General features: G+C 32.5%; 1 protein-coding gene across 1 annotated transcript in view; it reads right to left on the bottom strand.

The window, feature by feature from the left end:
* Nucleotides 1-20,316, bottom strand: part of LOC140046865 (uncharacterized) — an 86,381-nt gene extending 66,065 nt beyond the window's left edge. The window contains exon 1 of the mRNA XM_072091596.1: nt 19,829-20,316. Coding sequence (XP_071947697.1) covers nt 19,829-20,173 — 345 coding nt within the window. The 5' untranslated portion in view covers nt 20,174-20,316. The remainder of the gene's footprint in view (nt 1-19,828) is intronic.
* Between the last annotated feature and the right edge of the window lie 3,316 nt (nt 20,317-23,632).

Here is a 23,632-nt window from a genome sequence, read left to right as displayed (position 1 = left end):
ACTGAAATATTGTAATTAGACTTGCTGAGGAAAGTATTTAATAACCAGTGTATTATAGTACTAGCGTGGTGCTGGTCCAATTAATCTGATCGTTAAAATAAACAGTTCGATCACACAACGGTGTTATTTGAAAACAGGGATTCGATTAATGTGTTAGGGGTTCATTGGAAAACGGGTGATTTCCAGAATCTTTGCAAGAATATTTGCTTATAAAAAAACAATATGCTCATAATGTACCGTACATGAAAATACAGTATTCAAAAAGGTAGACAAAACAATGGAAATAAGTTAGACCTTTGGTTACTTTTTTGTGTTACCCTGAATTCATTCTTTGTATTTTATATGTTGTGTTTTTGTGAATTCGAATAAAGAAATAAATAAATAAATAAATTGATATGCATATGCACTGTGTGGAATAACTAACACGTAGGCGTCCACGCATGAATCACCCGATTCTGTGGCTGTCAGTAGACTCTCTGTGGAAGACTGTTGCCAGTCTACCAGATACCTATCTAACTGTATCAAGTACTTTTAATACACGATACATCTGTAATTAGGTTCCTATCTAGAGACAAAACGTTATAATAATATCAAATGCACCTGCAACCAGAATAGCAGGTTTATCATATTTTTAGTCGACAATACCTCTGTTGTATGTATGATGACCCCCCGCCCCGACTCCCCCTTCCCCAGCGAGGGGTGGGAGTTTTTAGGCCTCCTAGGTAATATTTTTATTGATTATACGAATTACTTTTACATACATTTGTTCGGTATAAAGCTCTGTCTACACTATAAAATTTTATGTGATAAGACATTTATTTGAAAACGGGGATTCGATTAATTTGTGGGGTTCATTAGAAAGGGGTTATTCCATAATCCTTAGACACTCCGACCTGCAAGAATAATTGCTTATAAAAAAACAATCTCATGATGTACAAGTCACAAAGGTATAGACAGTAATTTGCACATGCATTGTGGAGAAATAACTAACACGTAGGCGTCCACGAATAGAATCGCATAAAAAATATATGCTTACTTTGACATAAATTTGTTCGGTATATAGCTCTTTCTACACTATAGTGATATTAACGCATCCTCTAATAAACTTTCTTTTTCCTTTACGCTGATGATACCACCGCCCTTTTATACCAATAAGAACTTCCAATCACTTGAAACTGTTAATCAAGAACTTATCAATGTTTTAAATTATTTTTCAGCAAATTAGCTTTCAGTTAATACCAAAATGCTGTGCAATTCTATTTCTGAATCCAAACAAGCCATATTCCTTTGGTTGTGCACGGACAGATTGAAATTAACAAATTTAAAATTCCTATTGTAATACCAAATTTTTTAGCGTTAACATCGATTCAGGTCTTACATGGAAACCGCATATCAAGGAAATCGAGAATAAGATCTCCAAAAACATTGGTATTATTTTTAGACTTTCTTTCTTTATTCCATACCATATCCTCCGTACCCTCTACTATGTAGCCTAATCCTTCCATATCTTAATTACTGCAATATTGTATGGTGAAACACCTATGACCATACAAACACAAATTGTTAAGCAAAAGAAGGCGGTTCACATTATCACTGGCGCTCCACCTTTAGCCCACACTTACCAATTATTCTCATCTCTTAATTTACTTTAAAAGATTTTAATATACTCCAACAAAGCAATTTTCTTATTCTTCAACCACCGGCTTATACCCTTCTCAATTCTGTAATTTATTCCATTCTAATTCTTATTACCATACTTACCATACTAGAGCCGCAACCAACTTGCATATTCCCCAGCATAAGAAAACAATCATTCCAAGTCAACATCAGATTCAGTGGTCCCAAAATTTGGAATAATTTACCCATCACCATCAAGAATTCAACAACGAAGAAAAGCTTTTTCATATAATTTGAAACGCCATATTATTTCAACTTACGTTCTATAATAAAAGGAAAAGAAAAAAAACCCTCTAGGCCTACTCATTACAGTTTGATCAGCTGCCTTTGTTTTGACCTTTCTGTTTTCGTCGTGTGTTCTGTTTGTGTGTCTTGCTTGTTTATGTTGTGTAATAATAATATTAGAAATATTATTAACTTTACTTATGGCCTTCCGTACACTAGTTTCGCTTGGTTTTACCATTTGATTTTACTTTTTGGGACTTTGCCACTTTCATAACTTAAAGAAATTTATTAGCATTTTTTTTAGACACTTCTTTCTTTTAAATGTTTTAATCTCATAATTTATTTGTAAATTGAAAAAAAGTTTCTTATCGTTATTCTGATTTTTAAAGAAATAAATGTTTATTTGATTGATTGATTGATCAAACTGTATGTGACAAAAACGTGATGTGATGTGCCCATATATGGACATGATGTCATATTAATACCATATTTGGGCACATTAAACTGCTTTTATCAAACTAGTTTGATAGTGTAGACAGGGCCTAAAATTTGCAAATATAAGCACATCGATGAATATCTGTTACAAGTACAAACTGACGGCAAACGCCGCATAATAATGGACGGCCGCTTAATAACAATTAGTAATTTAATTAGTAATTCAAACACTACTTGATAACGTGACAACACCAAACGCATATGTCATAATATACATTGTCACAACTTGAAACGCTTCTTTAATAGTGTAATCTGTCAGTTAAACTGTCTAAGTTATAAAAAAAATGATTTAGACGAATCTTGGAGCGGTTATAAATTGAGCGAAAAGCAAATACATTGCTACGCACGCGAAATACTAGTTTGGGTTCCAGAAGGAGTTTTTGACTTAATATTATTAAAAAAGATAAATATTTTGGCACATATAGCGTTTAATACTACTACTACTTGGGGAATTTAATGTAGGTTAAATATTAAGACTAAGAAATAAGATAATTTAAATTAATGTATATGAGTAAAAGGTTATGAACGTTCATTACGAACATACAAAGCATTCAATGTAATTATTATGGCCTAAGTCATGTATTGTTATGTTAAAACTATAACTTAAATATGCACACGTACGCCACGTTAAGATACGATGCGAAAAGTGCATAAGATCTGTCTACACTATCAAACTAGTTTGACAAACAAGTGTGATGTGCCTAAATATGGTAGTGATATGACATCATCATGTCCATATATGGAAACATCACATTTTTGCCACATAAAGTTTTATAGTGTAGACAGAGCTTTAATAAGGCTTGGTTCGTTCCCACAAGGACGCAGCACGAGGACGTGACGCAACGTAAAGAGTGGTTCCCACTAGCGACGTAACGTAACGCAAACGACGCAACGTAAGAAAATGCCCTTCCAATCATTGTCTTTGCCCCCGCCTGCGTGAGATCAAACCTGCGATTTATGCCGCGTCATTGCGTCGTCGGTTACCACTTGTGATTACGCAATACATCACTTTGCGTCAATACGTCACTGCGTTGCGTTCTAGTGGGAACCATGCTTTAGCGAGTTGACCAATGGCAAGCGACAGTTTGAATAATCCATCGCTTGTGATTGATCAAATCACTTGCGCTGCGCTTACGTCCTTCGTTGCGTCCTAGTGGGAACAACGAGGCTGCTTTCCGCAGAGCCACCGTACCCTATAATGTTATACCGTTCCCACCAGGCCGCAGCGCGAGGATGTGACGCAACGTAAGCTAGTTGACCAATGGCAAGCGACAGTTCGAATAATCCATCTCTTGTGATTGATCAAATCACTTGCGTTGCGCTTACGTCCTTCGCTGCGTCCTAGTGGGAACAACAAGCTGCTTTTCGTGGAGCTACCGTACCCTTTAATGTTATACCGTCTAATATCAAACTGTAAAATAAATGTATTTATATTTACATTTAGGCCTACTTTATCAAAAGAACCATGTTTTTATTTCATCTTTATGCTAAAACATGGCAAATTAAGTTATTTATCCATGGTTAAATTAATAATTATATTAATTCATGTACACGCGTACATCAAAATACAATCGATTCACATGTAAAGAATATTCCGTTTTTAGTAAACGTAAATGAAAACTCCGCCATGCACACGGTCTAATCAAGCCGAACGAACTCAAAAGAATAAACCATTTTCTGTGGAAGCTGAAAAATGTCTTTACATAATATATGTAGCCTCTAGTTTACAAATTTTCGTTCGTTCGTTTTATTTCACATTGCATCACACTTGATAAGTTGTTACAGAATAATTTAAAGTATTAAATAAAGACGCAAAGTATGGAAAAGAGAGCTTTAAGCCTGGCTTTAACATAACAAAATAACTACTAATAATAATTGTATCAAATAAAAATAAACAATACTTAAATCTTCATCTTAACTTAAGATCAGACAAGTAGTATAGTAATGATATCGTGGGTGAGTGGCCGAGCGGTTAAGACAGTGGAACCGTAATCACGTAGCCATAACATCGGCAGGGGTTCGAGGCTCACTCACTCCATGGTTCTGGTGGTAGAACGAGTCTTCTCGGATAAGGACTATAAACCGTAGGTCCAGTGTACACAACTTGCTCGTGTGCACTTTAAAGAACCTAGTACATCTTTCGAGACGAGTAGGGGGTTACCCCGGTGTATTAGTACATCACAGCCACTGATCACCAACTGGGCCCTCTGGGAGACCAGTCTTTGACTGAAGAGGTTACCCAGTATAAATATATATTTCAATCAATCAATATAAAAATATATATTAAAAAAACACACAATTACGCTACAGAAAACCCAAACACAACACGAGGACAAACGTAAGGTAAGGTGTAATACATGTACTATCATATTTATTTGCATGAAGTGAAAAAAAGTTTAATTAATGGGATCTGTAATTGTGATAAAAGGAATTGTTTATAATTATACTTGAATGTATTTAAGTTATTATAATTTAGAAAGGATTGACTTAAATCATTCCATATTAGATACCATGGTTTATATAATTCTGGACTGTGTTATTGGTTTATTTTATAGACATTAATTAAGGCCTGAAGAAATAATACTTTGTATGTCAATAATACTGGTAATATAAAAAGTAAATGCCTTCTACTAAAACATTCATACTAGAGTGTTAGTTAAACATTTAATGTTTAAAGATGTATTGTCCTCCAAAAACATAAAAAATGAAGATTAATTAAATCAGACTTTGAATAGGTTATTTTGTAGTTTTAATAAAGTTAATCACTTCCGTAGAAAAAAACCCGTATGTATTTAACGTTGTATAATCTTCGTATATGTGGAACATATTATGAAAACAAACACTTAATGGATTGAAATTGTAGCTTATTTAATTCAATGGCACAACTATCATTTTATCGTTTACTTAGTACATGAGAACCAAGGACTTTAGATATTCAAGATTAAAAATAGTAATCATTTTTAATTTACCATGAAAAAATTTAATCGGACGGTGCATTGTTCATAAATGTACCTCTGTGAATAGACCACTGTCGTAGAGGGCACAATTACAATAAAGCGTTCCGTTGTCATGGAAACTGTGATTAACCATTGAATGTGAAGAAGGTTGTTATTGTTGGAAAAATATCATCAGTGTCTTTATTAATTTGGGTAAAAGAAGTTGGCAATTGTGAGCAGAGTTCGATTCTTGAAATCACGTTCTCGGGTGATTGATTACTGGTTTTAAGAAAAATATAAAGTATGGACCTTGGTATGGTTTTTATCATTGATAAATGATAGTCTTTTCAGGGGGGTGTATACGGTATAATATCCATTACTCAGTGCTAAGTTAAGGCGGAGTAAAGATTGTCAAAACAATCAGTATCACCTGCTGCTTTGTACATTAATGGTCTTTATTTTTTATGAAATGAAAATGATTGATGGATATACATGGTTATTGGAGGTCTAAAGTATTATAGTTCACACTTGGACGAAACGCAAGAGTGTGCGCGCAACGCAAGTTGACAAATGACAGGTTCGTATGATCGTGATTGGTCAAATTTCCTGCGTCGCGCTTACGTCGTTGCATCCTAAAGCGTGGTTCCCACTAGTGACGCAACGTAACGCTCTACCTACGCAACATAAGCAAATACCCTTCTAATAATTGTGTTTGCCTCCGCCTGCGTGAAATCAAACCTGCGATTTTTGCAGCACTATTGCGTCGTCGGTTCCCACTTGTGATTAAAACGTGGTTCCTACTAGAACGCAACGTAACGCAGCGACGTATGGACGCAAAGTGGTGTATTGCGTAACCACAAGTGGGAACCGACGACGCAATATATAGTGCTGCAAACATCGCGGGTTTGATTACACGCAGGCGGGGGCAAACACAATTATTGGAAGGGCATTTTCTAACGTTGCGTAGGTTGCGTTGCGTTCCATTGTCATTGGTTAAAACGCTTGCGTTGCGTTTACGTCCTTGCGTTACGTTCTAGTGGGAATCAAGCTTTAGTGGGAACCAAGCTTAAGTGGGAACCAAGCATAAATAATGGATGGGGAGAGGAGAAGCGCAACACCACCTACTAATAATATCACATATTCTACTTTCATTTTTTAAAATAATATGATATCTTTCAATCAAACTTTAAAAAGCAACACTACATAATTTCAATGGTCATGTTAGTACAACCACAACAACCATACAACTACAACTACAAACAGATTACTGAATCAACTTTCAACCTGTATAGCTATAAAAAAACTACCAAAGCATTTCAATTGTAAAACAATGGCAGTAACTCCCCTCTGGGCTCAACAAGATTTAAAAAGTGTAAACCTGAAGGTCGAAAACTTCTAATTTGCTTGGAGCTTGAATTAGGTTTAAGTCTTCATATATCTTAGTTCGAAATACGTCAGAGTAGGGTAACAGATGAGTGTTATTTATGTTGTCAGAGGATTTATACAATGTATTGAATTGTAGATATTATCTAATCTATTTTTACAAGCCCTTTTTCACAAAATAAAACGTGGAAATAAATAAAATGTGACATGTATGTAAAGTGTACAAAGTTATAAATGTACGGTAATTATTTTGGTTTCAGTGAAAAGTTACCGGTAACGGTATACAGAATGTGACTAAAACATGCCGAAAATTGTGAATAACTCTGAATAGGCGCAGTGATAAGAAATAATGTTCAAAACCGCACACATACGGAGACGCCAGTTTATACAATGTAAAAATAGTGTAGATCTTAAACATGTATTTTGTACGCACTTTTCCCACACATTTATCTTTTAAACACATAGTTAATGTTTAGCGTGTTCAAAAAGTAAACGTTTTTATAGCTACATGTTGTTTCCTCCACTCGTTTAGAAATCAATATCATGTTCAATTTCTACATATTTTTAACATAGCAACATAGGTACGTGTTTAGCGTGCGTGCATATAGGCTGACGCTTTTACTGTGGCGGAAAAAAGCTCCACACACGGCAAATTAAACACGTTTAAAACCTAAGCGTGTCTTTATTATTGCTCCACATGTTTAACAATCATCACTGTGTTGAGTTGGATACATACTACATGTTTAGAATGTGCTTAGAACCTAAACATGTTTCATATCTAAACATGTTTAAGGCTAAATGTGTGGAAAAGTGGGTACAAAATACATGTTTAAGATCTAAACACTTATAGTTTAAAATATAATTTCAGACATAAAAATGACACATTCTATTGTGTATGAAGACATACATCTTAACGTAGATGGGAAGATTTATCTTATCTTGGGTTCGGTACCTGTCGGCTGCCCTTCTGGTACCGCCCATTATACAACGTCTAGATGGTCTCTCAGATGTTCAACCAAGGTATCGATTTAAAGGCTTCTGGAATCAGGCTACAAAAGGTTAAAATGCTCAATGAACTATATTATAATAATAACATTACCCAAGGGACCACTAATTTCAATGTTTAATTTCTCAAGTTTAATGTTTCTATTATTCTATGTATTTATTTTCATTCATATTTTATGCTGTTTTATACATTGTACTGTTCTTGGAAACCAATAGGCCTCTACATTACTACTTAATTGGTGGTGATTTTTAACGTAGGTTTGGTTTCAAATCCCGAGAAGCAAAACGTTTCAACATGATTATTGTTTTAAGAAGATTTCAGAAATGATCTTCCCGACTAATAATTATTATAGTTTATTCTTTATTCTTTATTTCAAGCCAACCGTGTAAAACACCAATAACAGGTTGAAAATAAAATAACTAAACTATAAAATATAAGCCAATATAAATATATACAAAAATGTAAATAAGATTATTTAAATAATTTCATTAATAATACATTTAAATTGAGAGAAATTACAGTTAAAGATATCTAAAGAATTATTTTTATAACAAAGCCTTGGGATACCACTAACCTATTTAAACAGATTAATCATATTTTAGTCAATAAACGAAATTACGATTGCCATCAAACTAGAGGGTGAATTAGATCCGGGATTTAAGGTCCATGATCTTGATACATGACGCTATACGATGTATTAATAATGAGAAATCCATTTTACCATAACGATAAATTATTATTATGTAAGAATAAATTACAAGGGAGGCGATAAATTAACTTGAAATTATCTTTCATTTTCAAGATATTGAAGTTAATAATTCTTAAGCTCTGTCTACACTATCAAACTAGTTTGACAAAAAAAGTGTGAAGTGCCTAAATATGGTAGTGATATGTTCAAATATGGAAGTAATATTACATCATCATGTCCATATATAGGCCTTTAATAAGGCTTAATACCAATAATAAATGCATTGAATGACTTGCAACTCACTCCTTACGATTGTAAAATAATGTTCTAAAAATGCCTGATGACGTTAATTAGGCCTATTATTTTTTATTTTTTATTTATTTTTTATTTAACAACATCTTTATACAGTCAGGTAAAAGAAAACCTGTGTTGCATTGTAGTCCTGTCCTTCTTTCTTTCTTTTATTCATTTTTTTACACTTCAAAAATAGTACAAGTTATATGAAACAATGATAACAGGTATCATAGTAATAAACAATAAGGTAATCAAACTAATTTTTAAAAAATGTATAAAGATACTTGTACTTTAAAAAAGAACAAAGAAGTGTGAAAGGAGGTCAAATAAGTAAGATACTTTAAGCTTGACCCCCTAACAAGACTACAGGTTACGGTACATGACAAAACAGCACATGAAAGTATTGATATTTGCAGTACAAAATGCCTAGTAATAATTAGAGAAATATCAGTAACAATTGTATATTAGAATATAATATATAAAAAATAAGATTAAAATAAATTAATATTATTAAAAATAATAATAATACAAAAAAAAACAGGAAATAAAATGTTAAGTTTTGTGAGAAAATATGAGATCGATATCTTATAGCTTTGAATGAAGCAATTGTTGTGGAATATTTAATTTCAGTAGTGGTAGGTTATTCCATATTTTTGGCGCCTGAAATTTTGAACGACGAGTTTATCTTACTAATTTAGATTATTGCGAATACAAAGGCAAAATTGGTTTTTAAATTATTTAAAGAAAAGCGTGGCCAAAAAGTAATATAACCAGCCCATGGTTTTTGGATTAAGCAAAGAGGTTGGTGTGGGGAGTGTAGGATGACGCCATTAAAAGCTCTGAGCCTATTTTTGCAAAACATTGTAATTTGGCTATTTTTCTTAAATCCGTCTGAAATTGTATACAGTTCTAAAGAAAATGTACTCCAAATGTTTTCAAATGTCACAATGCATATTATGTGAATGAATTTCTTACTCAAAGTGGTCAACAACAATAACAGATTGTTTCAGTAGTACCATTTTCTATCACAAAATAAACCTTTAATTGCAATCGTTAAATTTGTGTTTATAAGAATAAAGAAAGATTAATTGCGATGAAGTTCAATAACTCTCAGTAAAATGCATCCAACTGTAATTATTACTGGACCATAATGTACAGATCCCATAATGCAACGAGGTAGAATATTAGAAAGGTTAACAGTAATGGTCTACAAGGCAATTATGAGAGCATTTCCATCATTGTCATGAAATATGGAATTGCGGTAAAAAAACCATAAACAATATAATTGCACGCCTTCTTTATCCATTTCACTATCAATATTAGGATAGTAAGATATATTGACGTTAGAAAGCTTAATTTGAATATGATCTACTATTAACTACATAATTTTTTGCTTGTCATGCACCCTATTCTTTGTATACTGTATGATTTTCACTATATATGAATGAGGGCGTAAGCGCAACACGGATCGTCTACCGCGTCCTGATTGGTCAAATTACTTGCGTTGCCCCTTTACGTCATAGTGCGATTAAGCTTTACCTTGACATTAAATACAACATTTAATAATTTAATAAACAAATCTTGTTGTAGCAGCCGTTTATGGGAGCTGAGGTCAGATTCCACGTCTCACAATTACATCTAATGTAATTATATACCACAGAATGTTGATCACTACTAAATGAAAGTTACACAGATGTGCTGCTAGACAAATAAAAAATCTTTAAAAACATGTTCTAAATTATCAAATAAACTTACTGGGACCCGAAAAAAAAATGCAATTTTGCAACTATTTATCAGTGTTGTAAATGGCCTATGCAAGGTATCACTTGTATGACCTCGAATTAAAAAGTTATTTTCCTTTTAGTGTGCTCTATCAACACACAATAATATTGCATGAGCAATGAAGTGGTTAAAAAAAAATCATTATAAATGGCTATATTTTGATACAATAATTCGACAGAAGTGTGCCAGGTACACATATTAAAAAAAACAGCGAAACAATATTATAGACATACATTGAATGACACGTCATCACCGTCAGTTCATTTTCACACCAACTACTTATAAAAATCTGTAATTATTAATGTAAAGTTAGATTGCACGGTATATATATTTTATGTTTAATTCAATTGATATTGCTGGGTACACGCGCGAATTATTGATGCATTTTCTTCACCTTCCAAACTGAAACTCACATTCAATCAATTATCAATTATTTAGTAAAACATATATTATCCTCTATGCTGCTAACAGTTACTTATAATACCGGTATACATTTGGATAGACACAATATAAGCATAACAAATCGAATTAGCTATTTATGTATTAATTTTGTTACCAAATGTATGTACAAATTATATGATGTTAAAGTTTTTAAATATTTATCTATTAATTGCAGACATGTTAATAACCTTAAGTTGCGCAATAATTTTATAGCCCGGACTGATTTATTTCATAACTCTGTCTTTAATTTTTTTGTTAGACATTTTAGAGATCTTGCTGCGGATCTCTGCGACCAACTTTTAATTAATATAAACTGTTTTAAGCATAGCCTTAAGAAATATTTTAATAATCTGTTTTAATCTGAACATATGTATATTTTAAAGATATTTTCTTAATTCTATCTTTTTAAATTAACAATTTTTTTATAAAAACCCATTGCTGAATTTTATAGTTTTATCTCAATTTTAATAGAATCCATGTATTATTCATTTTATGTAAGTATTTCGATGTGGAGAGCCTCTCGACGGTTATTTTTATTTATAACTTTTAGGTTATCCGGCCTCATTGACTTACTTTTGTATTGTTTTTTTTTTGTACTGTTCTGTATATTGGCGAAATAAATGATATGATATATGATAATTCTTATTTTCATTTCTAAAATGTCTAAGTGGGAGCAAGAATCCCGGGAGAAGTATCATTGTCAGGATATCAGAGACAATTAAAAAGTAATGGGAAAATTTATCAAGTAATTTATAAGAAAATGTATCCCAATGGTTCACAACCCGCTAGGATGTATGGCTTGCCTAAGATGCACAAAACCCGTCCTCCCAATTCCACACCTAAATTTCGACCAATAGTTTCTTCTATTGGCGCTGTCAATTATAATCTGGCGAAATTTTTATGCGAATTACTTATTCCGGTATTACCTAATCAATATGTGGCGACTGATTCATTCACATTTGTGAAGGAAATCCAACATGTTGACACTTCGCACAAATGTATGGTGTCATTTGATGTTGTTAGTTTGTTTACGAACATCCCCCTGTTTGAATGCATTGACATTGCTGTTGACTATATCACTTATGATGTCAATTATAATATGAGCTTAAACAAAGGCGATTTACGCAAATTGTTTTTACTTGCTACGGAAAAAAACAATTTCATATTCAATGGTGATATTTATGATCAAATAGACGGTGTGTCAATGGGATCCCAACTTGCACCTGTTTTAGCCAATTTATTTATGGGTCATCATGAACAAACATGGTTAAAGAACTTCTCACAAGCTTCGGTCATGTTTTACCGTCGTTATGTTGATGACATTTTTTGTTTATTCAATACAAAAGATGATGTACTTTCTTTGACTATATTAACAATCAGCACCCCAACATAAAGTTCACAATTGAATATGAGATTGACCATTGTCTTCCATTTTTAGATATAATGTAATTTAACAATAATGGTTCTTCTGTCGTAACTTCGGTCTTCAGAAAGCCTACCTTCACGGGTCTCCTCACTAATTTTAACAGTTTCACTTCATTTTCTTACAAAATTGGGCTTGTTCGTACTTTGATTGACAGAGTTTACAAATTGAATAATTCCTGGTCTAGCTTTAACAATGACATTTCAACCCTTAAAACCATTTTAAGTAAATTAACTGTTTTCCACTCAGTATAATTAATGACAATATTTACAGATATCTTAGTAATATTTTTTCTCCTTGCAATGTTGCGTCAGTTGAGTCGATTATTGAACAAAACAAGGTTCTTTATTTTAAATTACCTTACTTACAGTTTGCCAAATGCGCACAACAAAGAATCGACAAAATTACACGTAAATATTACAAAGGTATTAATATTAAATTAGCTTTCAAATTATTCAAAATTCCAAACTTGTTTAGTCTTAAAGACCCTATCCCTGATGTGTTCCGCTCTCGTGTTGTATATAAATTTAAATGTATGGGATGTAATTCCATGTATATTGGTGAAACCAATAGACGGTTATCAATGCGGGTGCGTAAACATTTCAGGGACAAGGCTTCTCACATTTTTCAACATCTGCAGGATTCAGAACGGTGTATAAGGCCCTCGCTAATGCGGGTTGCTTCACCTTTCTGGATTTTGCAGATTCCGCTTTCAAACTTAAGGTCAAGGAAGCCCTCCACATCTCGTGGAGTAAACCTTCCTTGAACAAACAAATCTATAACTTAGGCGTCACACTTGCCATATGATTGGTTGTTGCCTACATTTCTTGTTTTATTATGCTAATTACTTACTTATTTACATACAATATGTCCTATTGGTATATAAGCACTCCAGGCGTTGTTTACTGTTCTGATGATGAGAATAGTTTCTCTTTCTTTCTCTGTCACATTTACATTTTAAGGCAATTTGCCTTTTTATTAAATGCCTCGTTATAGTCATCCTAATATCAGACATCGTAGTAAAAACGTCTCTTGTACAATTAAGTTGAGTACCTGATGTACAGATTCATATTTTCAACTTTAAAGCTCAGGTACAGGCATGCATTTTAAATAAGACATTTGGTTAATTACCAATACATCATGACAAAAAAAACATGAAAAATTTCCCCTAAATTAGTAAAATGCAAAATTCGGAAAAATTCTGCTATAAAAACCAGATAGACTTTTTTTTTCAGTAGTAAGGTAGTTTAACCTAATGTAATACCACATGTCTATTGACTCCCTAGCAAGTGAAAAAAGACGGTGGGTATATGGTGGATAATTTTTGCTATTATTAGCACAAACATAAAATATGAAGTTGAATAAAAACACCAGAAACGTAAAATTAAAGTTATATTACCTATATTAATCTATCTGATTTTTTTTACAACACATTTTATTTTTCATAGTATTTTAAAAATGCCTATCTATTCAAACAAACGCACAGTTTAATCAATCAAGAAGATACGTCGTCTTAACTAGCAGAGCATACAGGCATGCTCGCACTGTTTTTCCACATTGTTGATTTACAGAGATGAGTGACCAATTTGGCTTTATCCCGCAATCTAGTTATCCAGTCTACTGTAATGCTAATAATCTGTATCGTCGCGACTGAAACAATTTAAGGTTATTGACTAAATTCTGGACATATGTGAACGCCAACTGGAGTTTCTAAATTCACCACTTTCTGAAATTAACCTAGAGGAATTAGCAGCTTAATGTATTAATATAGCACCAACGAAGACGTAGGCCGTGACCACCAAACAACATTTGGTTTAATTTTCTAATTTTCGGTAGCCGTTTACCAAGGTTGTACTATTATATTAATATACTATTATATATTGTATACTAACACCACATGTGCGGATGAATTTTAATCGTATTGTCTTTTTTAAAAGTTAATATTTAAAAAAAAAAATCATTTTTTAATAAAGTTCAATGACCTTTTGACCTCTAACGGCGTCAATATTTGTTGGATTTACTTAGATAAATTCCCTGTTGTGCTTACTTAGAATTGGAAAATTATTGCTATATATAACTTATATTTCCTTATGACTTTTATGTGCAGTTTTACATGGGTGAATGTTCATTTACTAATAAACTATTTAAGCCAGAACTTATATGCATCTTTATTTAGTATTCTATGAGTTTGTTAATCGCCGCAGTCTCCGAGTAGCAAAATATTACATTTGAACAATCTATACACTACATACTGATACCAAGAAAATGCAAATCTGTTCACTAAATCCCAAGTTATTAGCAAAAACATTACTGCTACCCCAACATTTGTTCATATTTTCCGTAGGCGGTGCTATATAATCCTCAACAATTACTATTAAGCTGTACAATTGGCATTGCTATCATGGATTTCTGAAAAGTACACATACTAAGCTTTACAAAAATGTATGATAGCAATTTGATACCGAATAAAATGTCTGGCCCATGGACTACGTTTTATTTCAGTGAAAATAGAATTATTACAAAATATTTAAAGCTTGATAAAGCAATCAAATATATACCTGTATATGCCTACTACAAACAGGCATATTTAATTCTATGTTAAAACTAACTCAATAACTTAAACGAATGCTTGAAATCAAGATCGCTATCTGTTGATACCAAGTTATTTTCTATAAATAGATGAACATTATACAGTGACCTATTGTAATATCAGTCTAATGAAGTCAGTTGACTTGGTAACCAGAGTTATATAATTATAGATCAGTTAATTGATGTTGTAAACAAAATGAAATTTATTTTATCTTACAACATTCGAAATAAGTACCATGGTACTAATGTTAATAACATTACATAATATTGATTGTGTGTATATATTATTTCAGCCTGTGAATTATTATATACGCTAGGCCTATACAAAAATACTTCACTGTATGTGCTTACCCTGTGTGGCATTTCGCATTAACTGATGCACAAACTAAAGAATTAGAATGTATTCAGAAACGCGTTTGCAGAATTATGAGTCAAGAATTTGACTCATATGAACAACATGCGTCTGAAATATATCACAACTTATGTAAGACGAGAGATCTTGTTGCTTAAGTTTGCTAAAGGCACTAGTCTTGCCTAATGTATTAACTAAAAGTAGAGAAAAAACATGTGGGAGGGTCCCTTAGCAAGTTGTTCTGTAGAATTAAAAGATACAGACATGTTTTTCACAATTTTTTATTGCAAAAAGATACGAAATAAAAGCCATAATAATAACAATAATTTTGTTTTTAAATAGGGTCAGATGAAGTATTACAGAAATAGTAAAATAGTATTAATGATATTACATACTGGCTTACAAGTTTCCCACACCATAACATAGCTATTATATTGTTGATTACAGTCACGATTCGTATTGTATTGCAATATCGTCAAATACAATCAAAGACATCGACCCTCGGCAGCAATAATATTAAGACATGTCAATATTAGTTGATCTAAAGAGCTGTAGTATTATTAACCCTACTAAACGCCTCAATTGAACTATTAGGCCTGCAACATGATCGCTTATCTAGCTGCTATTAGTTCTCTTTCATTTTAATTAACGGAGATTATATAGGGCAAAGTATGACGAGTTGGTTGGTTATTAATATATACAGTAGGCCTACCACTGATTCAAAGAAAGGTAAGCCTAAGCCAAAGAAATGTTAAATCTTCCATCTATTTTAACAAAAAATAAAGTAGCAAGTGAGTACTTGATAATTTGGTTTATCAAAAATTAAATTTTTCATACAATATTTTGGCAATGTTGTATATAAAAATGTTACAAAAGATTGGATCAATCAGGGGTCGTGCCTGATTAGTAAGAATGGGATAATCAAAGAAACCGAATTTTGAGTTTGCTTCGCTTCAGGGAAGCAATATTCAATTCAATATGGTTTAAATAAATTATTTCTATCATTCGTTAGATGTTTAAACTATTAATGAATAAGCTAAAAAACATCGATTTTTAACATTTTTTTGAACAATCAAATATCAACAATACAAACCGAGAACGGAAAGATTTAAAAATGCATCCATCCCTACAATAATTAATATGCTAAAAAATAGTTCATATAGCCAAAGAGACAGAGTGATATTGTTGTACTTTTTATATCATTTTTATTACATTCTTTTTATTGTTATGTAAGTAAATTGTACAGTAATTTTGTAAATGTTTTTAGCCTTGCGGCTACTTTTTGTAAGTTTTATACCCGAATAAATAAATAAATAAAAAAGTATATAAATTGTGTATAGTTTGGACGTATAGATGCATGATGGGATACTGTACAATGAATACGTTGATTTGGATATAAATGGATGCTGCTGCAATTAAAAGCAATCTATTTCGATCTACCTCCGGTAACAAAACCACCAATCTTGCCATATTTGTACAGCAATGTCTAGCTTTTGTAATATATCTTCATTGTACAAATATCATTCAGCTACCTATTAATATTGGTTTGTTGGGTTTGCATAGAGTAAGAGGCGGGTATAGGTAAGGACATCTAGACGGCGGGTAGCAAGCCGTAACACATTCACTATTGTATAAACTATTCATAATGAGGCTATAGATTTCAGATACAGTTATCATATTATAACTTGAACTGACCTCAATATTAGTTAACAATAATTAGCACTACTTAAAGGACCATACTGTTGTGGAAAAATTACTGAGCAAAACTAAAGTATATACGAACGTTTCTCTGCCGCTTACATCCAATACATTAGCTGCAAGGAGGAGAATACAGATTAACTGATTAGGCCTTATAATCAGGTTTTAATCAGGACAATGAAACAAGAAACAACTTAAGACATGAGTAGGTTATTTCATTTTGACTGGTGATACAAAATGTGTTTAAAGGTCACAACAGTAGTTGTCAAATGTTCACATTAGTTACATTAATAGACGTCAGGTGGTAACATCTGAGTGTAGAAGGCTATTTTCAGGCGCATAATACACTGGAAAGTTGTTTCTTAATAAGGGCAAGATGAAGTATCACCAAGATTGCCGGTGTATGTTTAAAATAGTTAGAAATAAAGGAATAAAGTCACATAATCGGTATTGGTATTGCAGAATGACTATAGATCTAGTAGGTAAAACTTGTCATCTTTGGTCTTCCAGATAAAACTACATTTTGTTATCACTCTTCCCTGCTAAAATATTATTATTAGTATGGTTTAATCAATTCCAATGTCCATCAGTCAATCCTAACCTAGTGCAAGGGTTCAATATTAACCTAATGCAAGGGTTCAATCCTAACCTAGTGCAAGGGTTCAATCCTAACCTAAGTGCAAGGGTTCAATCCTAACCTAGTGCAAGGGTTCAATCCTAACCTAGTGCAAGGGTTCAATCCTAACCTAGTGCAATGGTTGTAACTTACTTCCTAAGCTTCAAATGAGACAGTCCAGTTTGTAATTGGCGAGTTTCTCGTTGTTGTACGCGTATGAAATCTTACAACAACAATAACATCAAGCAAACGTTCAGACTAGTAATTTACCCGTGTTAGTTTGGTTCCTACCCACTAGATAACTGAAACCAATTACCGGGTAAATAACATGAACGGGCTCATAGATAAAGACCCGGCAGCGCAATGTACTGAATATCCAACAACAAATAATATCAAATTAGTTATTGGCGTCCTTTGATTCTTAGATAATTGATTGTTATAGATTAGTTGGAAGACCAGGTGTAATTAAATGTCACCATGTCAACATTACAATCGATCGATCAAGACAGAATAAGGATGCAACAACAGGTTTATTGAGATCCGAAAACATGACGTAATTAAACGGCTTCAACCGTAATATCGGTTTTTTTTTCAAATTATCTTGCATGTGCTCATTTTTATATACATTCATTACAATGTTTCCTGTTGTGTTGTGGGGTTGTCTATGATCACAGTGGTCCTTAGGGGACGCACCGACTGTTGTAATGAATAGACATGCAATAAGGACGTTTCATACGACGAACATTAACATTAAAGAGGTTTTCCGGGTTTTAAATTACTATTAAAAAATAAAATATACACAAACTGTTGTAATGAATAGAAATAGGCACATTCAATAAGGACGTTTCATACGACAAACATTAATAATATTAAAGGGGGATTCCAGGTTTAAAATTAATATCAAAAATATAAAATATGATTGTTTGTTTCTTGAACGGCAAAGTATCACTTTATTAATATCATATCTTTGCTTAACATCCAAGTGTTTGGTATAATACATAACCTTTCAGATTATATTAGGACAATTGCTCGTTTATCTTTTAAAAAGAAAAAATAAATCTCATTATACTAGTTTGTATTATAATTTAAATTGTATTGTATTGTATTGTCAACCTATTTTATAAGTTATGCCATGTGATCACATTATTTCAATGTTGCATTACGCATTAGGCCTACCTTTGTTTTTCGTCCATGGGTCCTCATGAGACAAAACCCTGCCTTCTTAGTTTGCGACGCTATCAAAAGTTTATTTATTTTCTTTATTGATTAATCAACTTATTATTAAACTATTAAGAACTGTTGATAAATAAATGTATATGAATTGAAAAAACAAATTGAATTGAATAATATCATTGTACTGATTAAATTCTTTATAGTATTATCAATTTAAGGAATTGCACTCCATCTGATGATGACGGCGTTTTAAAGCCGTCTACAATTTCCCTAAAGAAATGTGTAATTCATAGCTAATACGACTAATCAGTATATAAGATGGTGGAATAACTGTCGATTCCAAGACATCATCTACCAATCAGGAAAAATTCCCGAATCCTAATGATTTCTATCACTTATTGTCAGCTGGCTCGTCATATCAATCAAACATTAGTCGTAATCGAGAGATCGTGTCTATAAGCACCACTGGTGTTAAAATGATATTACATTACATTTAATACGCTGTATGCGGCCACTTTGGTTACAGATGAAGGCACAAAATATTTTGTCAGACTGAATAAATACGATAACTATTCTAATCATCATATTAAGTTGTGTTTACATGATTTAATACAATTATTACGAGCATGTATGTCGATTATGATAAATACTATTCAATGTTATATCATAGCAAAAAAAATATATGCATATTTAAAGTTACGTTATAATCATCAATTGTTCAGTTACAATTATAAAATACGGTAGGCCTATAATGTGATGTTATAAATATTATAGATAATGTAAACTTAATGAACGTTCTGTCGCTTGTGATTGGTCAAATTACTTGCGTTCGCGTATGTAGTTCATGCGTTGCATCCTGGTAACCAATCAGAACCAATTTTTATTTGTGGATGTGTCTGCTGAGCAGAGGGGTTGAAGATATTTTACCGTATATTTTTAGAAATAAGGGGAATAAACATGTTGATAAATTGTATAATATGAGAATATAAGAAGTAGTGTCGCAAATCCTTTAGCAATAAAGCCAAAGATTAGTATAAAGTTGTAACTTACCAGATTAAGTAAACCAATTGGCATGACTAACACAGACAGCAACAAATCGGCTAACGCTAAAGATGCTATCACGTAATTTGACATTGACTTTAACCCCCTCTCCCTACTCACTGCCATCAACACCAAAGCATTGCCAAAAAACGTCCATAATATCAACACAGATAAGGCAATATATGCAAAACTGGCATAATATTCCTGGTGCTCATCCTCTGATGTCAGATTCGTGAGTTCATATCCAAGCAATAAGTACGTATTATTATCCCCGACTTCTGTTTTTATATCATTCCACTGTGATATATTGGTGAGGACTTCATAGTATAGCACGGTTGCAGTGGTAAACTCCATAGTTTCAGATAATTTCGGAAGCAAACCGATAACAAATTTATCCGACTTTCTGTTTGTAACCCATCCTTCGTTGTTGTACCCGTCTACATAAAGCTACAGAAACTATACAGTCTGGGATCTCAAAAACAATCGCATTTCAACTACATAGCATTTCCAATTAACTTAGACACCAGTAATAATAATATCAGATAGGCCTACCACATTGAAATTCGTCACCAATCTTGTTTGGCATTTCGGCGGTTTGTTTTCAGATGGTGATCTATCGTAATACAGACAAAGTGGCCGTGTTCCATGGATTAATTGTTTTGCCAGATCATTGCACATCACTGGTTCAATAATGTCTTATTGTGAATGAACAGGGGATCTGCGAGCTAAATCTTCTCAAAGAATACCTCTCAATGCCATGGTATTATTGTCTACTAGAAAATCGAAGCGCTGTGTTGATAGAGGTCGCTCTTACACGCATTCTCTTGCGTTAGTAGCTAGCTGAATGCCTAAAGTCCGCTTCAGGCGTGCCGCTGTAATGTATTTATCACAGAGTGCTAAGCATGTTCGCTAATTGTCTAAGAATGATATTTTTAGCTCAATTTAGACAGGTTCTTATTCAAATAACAGTAATAAAGTTCCCCTGCTGAGCACCAACTTATGTGTATCCATCATACTATTTCAATTAACAATGGCAAATGATTCACTAACTAAAGCATTACCAAACGAAAAAGCATAACGACTTGAAGGTGATAATTATAGAACGTAATGCGTGGTACAAGACGATGGAGCAGACGGTACTGTAATGTTACTGTAAGTACAGTTTGCCTCATAATTATCAGACACAATTATGATACTAAACTACAAAGCGGTCCGCATATTGTTCAATGTCTTCTATTTGTTCAATAGTTTAAACACATTGTATTCGATGCTAATTTAATAATCCACCCATTAGCCTAACAGCATTTTGTGTGAATGCTCAATTAAATAGGGTTGTCTGTAAATTATGTCATTTCCTAAGTTAACCCAATTGTCTGAATCCGTTACTATGGTAATTTATTCGAAAATTATCAAAGAATTCTGTAATATTCTTAATGATTACATAAATTGAACAAGAAATCGTTGTTCATCTGAACAAATCTTGAGAGTCTGTTTTTGTAAACACATTTTTACCTTTGGTCCATGGTGTATTTACCAAATACATTAACGCTTAAGTTAAACATTCGGGTGCAATAAAAGCGGTTTTCACAAAGATACTGATGTGTTATGTCATAAGCAATTCCATGAGAAAAGTAAGGTGTTCATAAATGCCTTTATCGAAACTGTGCGTCATGTTTCAAAGACCGCAGTGGGAATATACCTTTTCAGTAATTTTCTTTATGATGTTTTGTTTATGTCTTCCTTTATCATGTTTGGGTTTGTTTACAAATTAGTAAAGTTATTCTCTGTAAGAAATATTAATAATGTATCCATTATTTATCATGCATATAATTTCAGAAATGCTTTTGTTTAGAGGACGACATTAATTGTATGCGACACTGTAAAAATGTACAAGTTGTCAAAAACCATAGACTAGGCATAACATGAATGAATAAAGAATAAATGAATAGTCTATCATTATTATATTATTATTATAATATACGATTTATTTTAGTTCTATTGTATATATCACTATAAAAGATTTATTGATTTTATTTATTACGTGCAATGCATTTATTTTAAAATAAAATAAAATGAAATAAAAGTAGGACGAACCCACATAAGACAAACAAATAAATGAATAGGCCTATATTTGTTATCTTTATACGATTTACCAATTCCATCAATATTTTGAATTGATTGTATTGGTAATTTTCATGTTGTAATTTTTACCGTGTTAAGATTCAAAAATCAAAATAATTTATGATGTAAACATAAAATACCATCCCTAACATTATTGATAGAATGAATGAAGCTTCTAAAACTAAAACTTTGTAGGTTTATAACATTAATAATAATTAATGAATTAGTGATTACCGCATGCTTTGGTTTATCTGAGTCTTTTGGCAAGAATTGTAACGGCTTTTTAATGATCTGATTTACTGTGTACTTGTATTATTATATTGTTGTTAGAGTCTTTTAAATTTTTACTTTGTACGTTGTTTGCAGAATTTTTCAGCCGTAGGGCTGCCTTCTGTTTGTATTATTTATGTGTTTTTTTATGAATAAATACCTATATATATAACAACTTGGCTTAAATTCTAGATTAAAATCAGCTAAACACAACTAAATTCAATAATGTGAAGAATAAATGAATAATGAATAAATTGTTGCAATCATTTTGTTTGCACTGAAAGAGTTGAGGCAATATGTTCGTTTTCATATGACAATACGCCGGATGAATGTTTTTAAAATCAATATTTATTGCATTTACATTTCACATACAGTTCACGTGACTTAACTCAAGACCTCGTGCTCATTATTTACGAACTGGCAGGTGGCAGGTTACCAGATTTTGCGAACATTAAGAGAGAAGAAACGTTTTATAAACTGATAATGATAAACATAATAAAAACTCGTTACCTGTTAGTGTTTCCATCTGTTTTTTTCATTTTTGTTTTGTTCGGTTGTTCATTTATTTTCCGGTCATTCATTTATTTTCCGATCGTTCATTTATTTTCCGGTCGTTCATTCATTTTCAGTTTGTCCATCCATTTTATCAATGTTGTGTCGAGAGTAACTGTTTTCTTGAGGCTTTAATAGTAATATATATGTTTTATATTGGACCAGCTGTTACGGGTCAGGTGTGAGCATAATGTGTTAATGTTATTTTACTCAACTAAATACATAGAAAAAAGGACATGTAATCATACAAATAGAGAAGGTCGCACGAAAAAGAGTTGTTTTGTACATTAGCGAATTATTGAATAAAATTACTGAGTTCTAGCACTAGAATCCAGGATTGATTTTAAAAGCAGGTCTCCTTGTTTTAACCAAAAGAGAACACCGTTTATGTGCTGTTTGGATATAGCTATACATTTCGAATGAAATTGAAATACATCACGTTAGTTACACATTAGCCTCTTCCATGAATAAATAACTCAAGTCTAACTCGTTGCACCATAGAAATATGTGAATCAAATACGCACGACATTGTGTTTGTAAACGAATATAAAATTACGAATAATGCATCGTAAAACACGCAGCACTTACGTAAGCCGCACGTTTTGATTCATGAATACGTAGGTGTTTTCAATGACGTGATGGTTTGCGTCTTTTGATATTTATGTACATTTAAAGCATTGTTTGGATTACAAGTATTGTCAAGACATGTTAGTTTCGCGTTTTATATAATTAGAGTAATAACGAATGTGAGGAATGAGATATCGTAAACATTAGGTGTAGCTTGGTTCCCATTCGGACGCAACGAAACGACGTATACGCAACGAAACGACGTATACGCAACGAAAATAAGTTGACCAATCACAAGCGACA

The sequence above is a fragment of the Antedon mediterranea genome, chromosome 4, assembly GCF_964355755.1.
Source record: "Antedon mediterranea chromosome 4, ecAntMedi1.1, whole genome shotgun sequence".
Classification (NCBI taxonomy): Eukaryota; Metazoa; Echinodermata; class Crinoidea; order Comatulida; family Antedonidae; genus Antedon; species Antedon mediterranea.
This window is presented reverse-complemented; position numbering and strand designations above follow the sequence as displayed.